Genomic DNA, 9606 nt, shown 5'->3' with positions numbered 1-9606 from the left:
GTTTCTACAGCTGGATGCCCATCCCAACACCAACCACTCTGAGAGTGTAGTAGGTACTTTTTACGTATCCCTGGCACGAGAGCCAGTCAGGCAGCTCTGGCATCGACCACACTTGAATGGTGCTTTTTACGTGCTTTCCACATGTCACTGGCACATATATATACACACACACACACACATAGGCATATTCTTTATTCTTTTATCGGTTTCAGTCATTTGACTTTCGCCTTAAAGGATTTTAGTCGGGCAAATCAACCCCAGAATTTTCTTTTTAAGCCTAGTATTTATTCTATTGGTCTCTTTTGCTGAACCACTAAGTTATGGGTATGTAAGCACAGCACCAGTTGTCAAGCAGTAATGGGGTGTGGGGGACAAACAGACAAAAAGGCACACACACACATACACGACAGGCTTCTTTCCGTTTCTGTTTACTAAATCCACTCACAAAACTTTAGTCAGCCCGGGGCTATAGTTGAAGACACTTACCTGAGGTGCCATACAATGTGACTGAACCTGGAACCATGTCATTGGTTAGCAAGCTTCTTACCACACGCCTATATAGATAGATAGATAGGTAAATAGATATAAATATAGATACATAGTGCAGGTGGTATGAAAAAAGCACCCAGTACACATTGCAAAGTGGTTGGCACTAGGAAGGGCATCCGGCCATCGAGATCACAGCAAATCAAACCTTGGAACATGATGCTGTCCTTGGACTCATCAGATCCTGTTAAACCATCTAACACATGCCAACATGAAATATGGATGTTCAATGATGATGATGATAGTGATATCGAGGTGCTTTTGTACTTGTATTATATAAAAGTTTTGTTTGCTTGTATAATGGCTAAATTGTATGAATATGTTTCTGTGATTATTATTTGAATGTGTGTTATGTTTGATATTTTATGTTATGATTTTTGCTCCATAATATGTCTCTCTTCTATGTTGTCGTGTTGTGATAGTTTTATGTAAGCAGTTTGTCAACAAACAAGTTGAGGCAATCTATTTTGTAGTCAGTTTGGAAGAAATTTTTTATGAAAGATATTTGGTAATAATTTATATGAAGGCTAGTTGTTATTACATTTGTAATGTGAATAACTAAATAACTTGCAGATAAGCTCTCATCCATTAAATTGCTGACATATTTTCAGAGATCTACGTCTGTACTCAGCAGAAAAGTCTGTACTCAGTGGAAACAAATACGACTAAAATAATTTGCAAATATACATACACAAGTAACAATAGTCAATGTTTTAATTTATTGAACGAGGTTGAAACTTGCGTTGCATTAAACATAGACTAGTTATAGAAAGGAATGTAAAATATGCTTATAAAAGAACACATATCATTAAACTAGCTATGGAAATACACTAAAAATGAACATTCATTAACCTCCACACATGCTGAAACATTAATATGTTCTTAAACAATACTACAATACTATCACATTTCAAAAACATTAGGAAAGCCCAATATTCTATGAACAATGCAGCTGAAGTAAAAAACCTTGGCTGGGAGCTTTCTTCAAACTAAATACAGATATAGGGTCTGATATATATATAATGTATAATATAATAGGGTCTGATATATAGGGTTTGCTCTAAAAGGATTTTTATTCTATATATACTGTTCTATCAGTATTTACGTGTTGAAAATATATCTTTTTATTTGTTATATAATATATAATATAATAGGGTCTGATATATATATATAATATATATAATATATATAATAGGGTTTGATATATATATAATATAATAGGGTCTGGTATACATATAATATAATAGGGTCTGATATACATATAATATAATAGGGTTTGATACATATAATATAATAGGGTCTGATATACATATAATATAATAGGGTCTGATATATATATATATATATATATATATATATATATAATGTAATATATATAATATATGATAGGGTCTGATATATCATCATCATCATATATAATACAGTCTGATATATATATATATATATATAATATGTAATATAATAAACTGAAAGAAAAATTTCAATTGACTGGTATTATGTGGAGTTATCTCCCTTTTCTGTTATCTCTTATTTGTTTCAGTCGTTGGATTGCAGCCATGCTGGGGTAAGTTGTTGCAGAGTTTTACTTGAACAAATCAACCCCCAGCACTTATTTTTAAGTCTGGTACTTATATTATTGACCTTGAAAGGTCAGAAGTTGCTACTCAACCTTCTAGTTTGCTACTTTAATAATAATAGCATTGATAATAATAATAGCAGGCCAGATGAAGTGATAGTTGTTCCTGTGGTGCATTCAGCACCAATTCTAAACTGTAACACAAGATGCTGAAAGATATTAGAAAGGAAACATGTATGTTCAGACTGCAAAAAAAGTGCCATCTTGTATTTTGCAAGAGAGTTTCTGGAAATTTAAGGAGACTTATGGTCCACCAAGCCTGAGGATAACAACACGGCTAGCACTATACTGGCAGTGCAAGACCAAACTTTGGCCATGAATTGGAGGGTCAACCTAAGGAATGTGCAAGTGTTTCTACTGTATCACATCTGTAACAGAGTGGATGAAACCATTTCCCATATCGCAAACGAATAACCTAGACTTACCCAAAACCACTACAAGTTGTGGTGAGACCATGGGATAGTGAAAGTGCCACATTGGAAACTGCAAAAATTAGGGGCTAGAGAGATGCAAGACATGGTATGAGCACAAACCACAGAGAGTGGCAGACTCAGAGACTTGCAAAACCCTCTGGGATTTCCTAATCCACACAGATCTGGTGCCAGAGCATAACAAACCAGACCTATGTGCTATGCGGTAGATGTGTGACCCTTTGACCCATGAATAGTCAAGAAGGAAGGTGAAAAAATAGATATATATATATATATACAATCCTCTTAAGTATGAAATAGCTCAGCTATGGAAACAGAAGAAGGTGAAGAGAGTGCCAATTATTGTTGGGTTCTTAGGAACAGTATCAGAAGGCATCAAGAGGAATATCAAGGAAACTGGAATAGAGTGCCCAGTAGAACTGTTACAAAAGGTCTGCCTTCTTGGCATGGCCAGAATAACCAGGAAAGTATCAAATAACTGAAAAGAATGAATAGCATGGTACCATAGGGTGCAGGTAGGAAGCCTGCTATGCATGCAAGACTCCAGGAGTCTGGGATACAAATAATAAATAATAATAATAATAATAATAATAATAATAATAATTTGACACAAAGGAGATAGATGAGAAAACATTAGAAGGACAAACAGAATAATACTATCTTACCACAGTCTTCCAATTTCAAAATATTAATAAATAAAAAATTGCTGTACATTTTCTAATTTTAGCAACTGTTTTCTAGAAGTTTTAGTCACAAAAATGTATAATCAATTTACTTAGCAATCATAAAACGCACTTAATCAATAGTTTCTTTCATAATGAACAGCTATTTAGAATATCTGTTCACCTAAAATAGCTAATAATCTGTCTATTCCTATACAGTTCAGATAAAACATCTCAAATTTCATTGATTATCAAAGCTGAAGCTGCACTTCGGTGGAAATAAATACATTATTTCTTGGGGGGAAACTTTGCCATGAAAAGGATATGTATAATTTGTTCAATAGTCTATTTTCACATTTGCTGAATATCAGGATATAATAATCTTTTCAACAATTCAATTCTTGAAAAAAAAAATTAATTTATTGAAAATGTTTAGAATTTAAAATATTTGGTATTTCAGATAACTTTCGTTAGTCGTCTTCATTTTAGTCAAAGTACTAAGAATTATAAAATCTTTTGCTAGATAACTTTTGTTGGTATGGTTTTTTTTTTTTTTTTTTTTTTTTTTTTTAGCCATTCTATCTTAGTATGGTATTTGGAATTAATCCAAATTTACAATTCCTTAAATAGCTTCTCAAAGACAAGACAAACATTTACATTAAAATACAGCAATAATAAAATAATTTCCAATGGATTTTGTTGCATTCAATTATTTAATATCAAAATATATTGGTTGGCTACTAACTCTGAAAATAATAATAAAAAAAAAAAATGAATTCATATTTCATCAATTGAATTCAATAATTTGGGAAAATTTTACAATTACTTTATAATTTGTTTAATCATAATTTGCTTAATTGTTTGGAATAATTCTAAACTAATTTGTTTGCAGAATATGTCTTCAGCAGGAGTTAGTTTGCTTTCATGTAATGTAAATATGTGAAAAGAAAACAAACAAAAGTATCTTGTGATAAAATGATGGGCATTATGTTATAATAAAGAGTTATTTATACATTTTAATTTTTTAAATATTTTCTTTTGCCTTAAATTATTAAAATATAATTACAAGAGTACCCAATATAGAACGGATTATATTTATTTATTCACAAGTCATTCTGTGTTGACAATCTAATAATTATCACTCGGTCATCAACCTTTTTATCGTTATGTAAACGTGCTTTGCTTAGACATAAACATGTTTACATTTTAATAAGTAGCTTTTTATTACTTTTTGTAAGCAGTTTTAGAAGTTGGTCCTGACAAGTTGTTAAGTAACAAAAAAAAAAACAGCTAGTTGGGTCTATCTCAAACTGCCAAAATAATGGAACCTAAATTCACAGGGTGACTAAATTACATGCCAATAGGACAATATATATTTATTTATTCAAATATATACATAATGAAATTATTGCTATCAAACAGAAAATGATAAGAAATGGAGATTAAAATTTTCACATGTATGTCACTGTGACAAACACACTAACAAGGTTTTGTGCTGGATTTTTAATCTTTTTTAGTCAAGCGAAGGCAGTGCTAATGACCTCGTAACCTTTCACAGGGCCTATGTGTTTAATAGTGGGCAGGTGTTTTCCACTATAGCCTTGGGCTGACCAAAGCCTCATGAGTAGATTTGGTAGATGGAAACTGAAAGAAGCTTGTGTGTTAGTCTTTGTGTTTTCCCCCACCACCACTGGTGTTGGTGTGTTTACATCCCTTGACTTAGTGATTCAGTAGAAAGAGGCTAATAAAATAAGTACCAGGTTTTTTAAAAAAAGTACTAAAATTCTTCAAGGTGGTGCTCCAGCATGGCCACAGTCTGAGTGAAACAAGTAAACAATAAAAGACACTACAGGAGCCTGTCATGTGTTTGTGAGAGGGTATTTAGCCTAGAGGTTAAGGTTTTGGACTCAGAATCTTAAGTCTTTGGGATCAATTCCTGGACCAGGATGCGTGTTATGTTCTTGAGCAAGGCGCATCATTTTGTGTTGTTTCAGTCGGCTCAGCTGAAAATGTGTGTCATCCTTGTTTTCTGTCAAATAAAGAGTGAGGGGACCAAGAAAGTGTCTGTCTCTGCTCAGGACTACAAAAGCAAGAGGCACCTAAAACAATGGTCAGCTGCATGGCACCTACCATATTAAATAAGTAAAAAACATTATACATTGATATACTATGAGTGCGAAAGACAGGATGGTCATGACTGGAATATCTTTGATCAATGAAGACTAATTTTGGGCTAAGAACACTGAAAACATAGTGAATTGTCACCAGGGCCGAATTAAGACCCACAGAGGCCCCAAGCACTTAAAATGGTTTTGGTGCCCTCAGGTATATATAAATGGTTCAAAATGTAATCAAAAATAATTCAAAATGTAAATGACAATAAACCATAAAATTAATTTTTATTTTTCCAAAATGAAACAAAATTCACAGTAAGATGGAAAATGATGCTTATTTTTGTATGCTTCCATTTTATTTATATTTGAAAAGTTTCCTCCTTCATATTTTTTTTAATTGCAAAGTGTTCAATGATATCGTTAAAATTAATTTTACATAAAACTTCTGCTTCTATATTTAGTAGAGATAAGACATTATGAATATTATTTTAGCAAGTTTAAAGTGATTTCTATTGTGCCGTAAACCATTTACCATTTCTGTGCCCCCCCCCCGTCCCTTGATGCCCTAAGCACATGCTTATTTATGGTTAATCCAGCGCTGATTGTCACCATCTGTTTGAGGAGTATATTCTTATTTCTAGTTTGGTCTTTCACCTAATTCCAAATGACATTCCTTTAATAACAATGCTATTAAAAGAGCAAAATAGCATATGTTTAGGCAGCAGGTGCTCAAAACATTCAAGCAAGAGATTCCATCAAATAACATCTGAAAGGCTACAAAACTCCAACTAATAGATTCTTTTTAATGAGACACTAATCTCTTTTCGGGGGTGGGGGTGGACACTGACTCACTGAGATACTGACAGACAGACAATGAGACCATCAGCTGCATCTTCTCTCTCTCTCTCTCTCTCATTCATACTAGCATACCTGTTTGTGTGTGTGTATATATATATATATATATATATATATATATACACACACGTGTGTATGTATATATGTATATAATAAAATGTGACAACAAAAGAATGAGATCTCAATATTAGAGAAATAGAAAATTATTTATGTATATTATAAATTAGAACAAACAGTCAAAGGTTGTCATAGTACTTGGAGTTTTGAATGCTGGAGCAAAGAGCTACAATACATTCTCGTCGGCTATCAATCATCATCATCGTTTAACATCCGTTTTCCATGCTGGCATGGGTTGGACGGTTTGACTGAGGTCTGGAGAGCCAGTGGCTGCACCAGGCTCCAATCTGATCTGGCAATGCTTCTACAGCTGGATGCCCTTCCTAATGCCAACTCCGAGAGTGTGGTGGGTGCTTTTTATGTGCCACTGGCCCAAGAGCCATACTGAACATATTAGAATGAAATTATAAACTAGATTGGCTTGCTTTTGATTATAAGTCTACTTGACTATGGCTGACCTGGAACTGGACTGAATTGGACTGTTCGTATTCAGTCCACTGCAGGATGAAGGCCTTAGATTGTTCTCTCAACCTGAGAATCTTGAGATCCTACTGGTTTGATGAGTCTACTCTGCCACACTGTCACATGTGACATGGCTTGGCAGAGAGGTTCTTCTATTCTTTTACTTGTTTCAGTCATTTGACTGTGGCCATGCTGGGGCACCGCCTTTTAGTCAAAGAAATCGACCCCTGGACTTATTCTTTATAAGCCTGGTGCTTATTCTATTTGCCTGTTTTGCTGAACTGCTAAGTTACTAGGACGTAAACACACCAACATCAGTTGTCAAGCAATGGTGGTAGTGGTGAGGGTCAAACACACACATATATATACAACAGGCTTCTTTCAGTTTCCGTCTACCAAATTCACTCACAAGGCTTTGGTCGGCCAAAGGCTATAGTAGATGACACTTGCCCAAGGTGCCACACAGCAAGGCTGAACCTAGAACTATGTGGTTATGAAGCAAGCTTCTTACCACACAGCCACTCCTGTGCCTATATGATAGTTTTCACAGGTTTTATACCCATACCCAGGAGTAGTTAAGTCAATTGCATCACCCCCCCCCCCCCCCCGCCAGCACTCACCTGGTACTTATTTTGTCAACCCCTAAAGGAGGAAAGGTGAAGTCAGCTCAAGCTGGATTTGAACTCAGAATGTAAAGACAGACAAAAAAAATCACTAAGCATTTCACCCAGTGTGCCAGTGGTTCTGCCAGCTCGCTGACCTGGGGCTAAACAACAGCAGCTATTGAATGCTTTCTATGTCATATTACGAGCTCCAACATCTCAATTATCAGCTTTCTGTTTTTCGTTAGAATTAAAATATTTACTTTGCTGACTGACACTGTTATTATTCCCTCCCAACACAGTCAACTTTAACCTTGAGTTAGTTGCACGCTAAACATATCTTGAAATTTTTTCTATGGCATCTAATTCTTAAGTCATTGTCATTCAAAAACGAATACAAATTAAGAACAAATATTATTTTAATTAAATTTGAAGTTTTGCCAGCTATTTTTCATTTCAAATTTATTGATTATGCTATGGATTCTTGAAATTTTAATATTATGCATTTTATCCTAAAACCAACATCTGATATTTTATCGTATTGCTTTCTAGAATAAGGTAATGAAATGATATTTGTATAGTCATTGTCTGTTCCAACAAAATACGAAGACTCCATACGTTGTAAGTAATATAAGAAGACTCACAGAAATACGCTTGTTCCTGTAATATCATGATATTGCTTCTGACAAATACATACATATATGCACAGACATCCACACACACACACACACACACATATAATATATATTATGTGTATATATATGATATATGTTATTATAAATTTTATTCTTTTATTTTTTTTTCAGTTATTTGACTGTGGCCATGCTGGAGCACCACCTTAAGTGGTTTCAGTTAAACAAATCAACCCCAGGACTTATTTTTTGTAAGTCTAGTACTTATTCTATCGGCCACTTTTGCCAAACTATTAAGTTACAGAGCCATAAACACATCAACATCGGTTGTCAAGCAATGGTGGGGGGACAAACGCAGACATATATATATATATATATATATATATATATATAAATACAACAGACTTCTTTCAGTCTCCATCTACCAAATCTACTCAAGGCTTTGGTTGGCCCGAGTCTATAGTAGAAGACACTCGCCCAAGGTGCCATGCAGTGGGTCTGAACCTGCAACCATGTGGTTGGGAAGCAAGCTTCTTACCACACTGTTACGCTTCCGCCTACGTGTGTATGTAATATATATACATTATACTTTTTTCTCATTCTTCACCCGTAGTTGCTTCACCACACCATTGCTTGACAACCAAAGTCGGTGTGTTTATATCCCCATCACTTAGCAGTTCGGCAAAAGAGACCGATAAAATAAGTACTAGGCTTACAAAGAATAAGTCCTGGGGTCGATTTGTTTGACTAAAAGCAGTGCTCTAGCATGGCCGCAGTCAAATGACTGAAACAAATAAAAGAAATATTCTAAAAATATTATATATATATATATATATATGGTACACCAACAACAAATCAGAGAACCATGCACAAGAAAAATACCCCTAAGTGAACATACAGATAACTGTGGGGGCAGGTCTTACCCAATTCTTCTGTCTTCCCTGTCTACCAGTGCAGTGACCCAATGATGGAAGGGCTATGGAACAATAATGTATTTCATTAATAAATACAAACCAAAACACAATACATTATGTTTTAATTAACTAACAACACTGACTATATATGCAGGATGTTCCTCCAATTAGTTACACTAATGAAAATTCTCGTTAAATGATAACCAAAGTGGAAAGAATACCAATAACTGCACCAACTGGAAATATAGCTGTCAATATGTTTACACTAATGTCCTTCTTCTGTAATATGCTATATGTATAACTGGAAGCATGTATGTATATATGTGTATATATATATATATATTGCCATCCGGTTTCACCAGTCCTCAGTCAAATCGTCCAACCCATGCTAGCATGGAAAGCGGACGTTAAACGATGATGATGATGATGATGATGATCTGTGGGTTGGAGTGTATGTATATAGCTAGATATATAACTCTCTCTCTCTTTATATATATATATATATATATATCGGAGAATTTACGAAAAAACAACAGATGAGGACAGGTGGTATAAACAACATAAGGATGTATTAGTTTAATGTTCGGGAATAGAGAAAGTCTTTAACGTTTCGAGCTACGCTCTTCAACAGAAAG

At 34.4% G+C, this 9606-nt stretch overlaps 1 protein-coding gene and 1 long non-coding RNA gene across 4 annotated transcripts in view; one reads left to right on the top strand and one right to left on the bottom strand.

The window, feature by feature from the left end:
- Positions 1–548, bottom strand: part of LOC128250459 (histone-lysine N-methyltransferase SETMAR-like) — a 3938-nt gene extending 3390 nt beyond the window's left edge. The window contains exon 1 of the mRNA XM_052975537.1: positions 487–548. Coding sequence (XP_052831497.1) covers positions 487–528 — 42 coding nt within the window. The 5' untranslated portion in view covers positions 529–548. The remainder of the gene's footprint in view (positions 1–486) is intronic.
- LOC106873609 (uncharacterized) overlaps positions 1–9606 on the top strand; it is a 101605-nt gene that overhangs the window by 45791 nt on the left and 46208 nt on the right. The window lies entirely within an intron of this gene.

The sequence above is a fragment of the Octopus bimaculoides genome, chromosome 2, assembly GCF_001194135.2.
Source record: "Octopus bimaculoides isolate UCB-OBI-ISO-001 chromosome 2, ASM119413v2, whole genome shotgun sequence".
NCBI lineage: Eukaryota > Metazoa > Mollusca > Cephalopoda > Octopoda > Octopodidae > Octopus > Octopus bimaculoides.
This window is presented reverse-complemented; position numbering and strand designations above follow the sequence as displayed.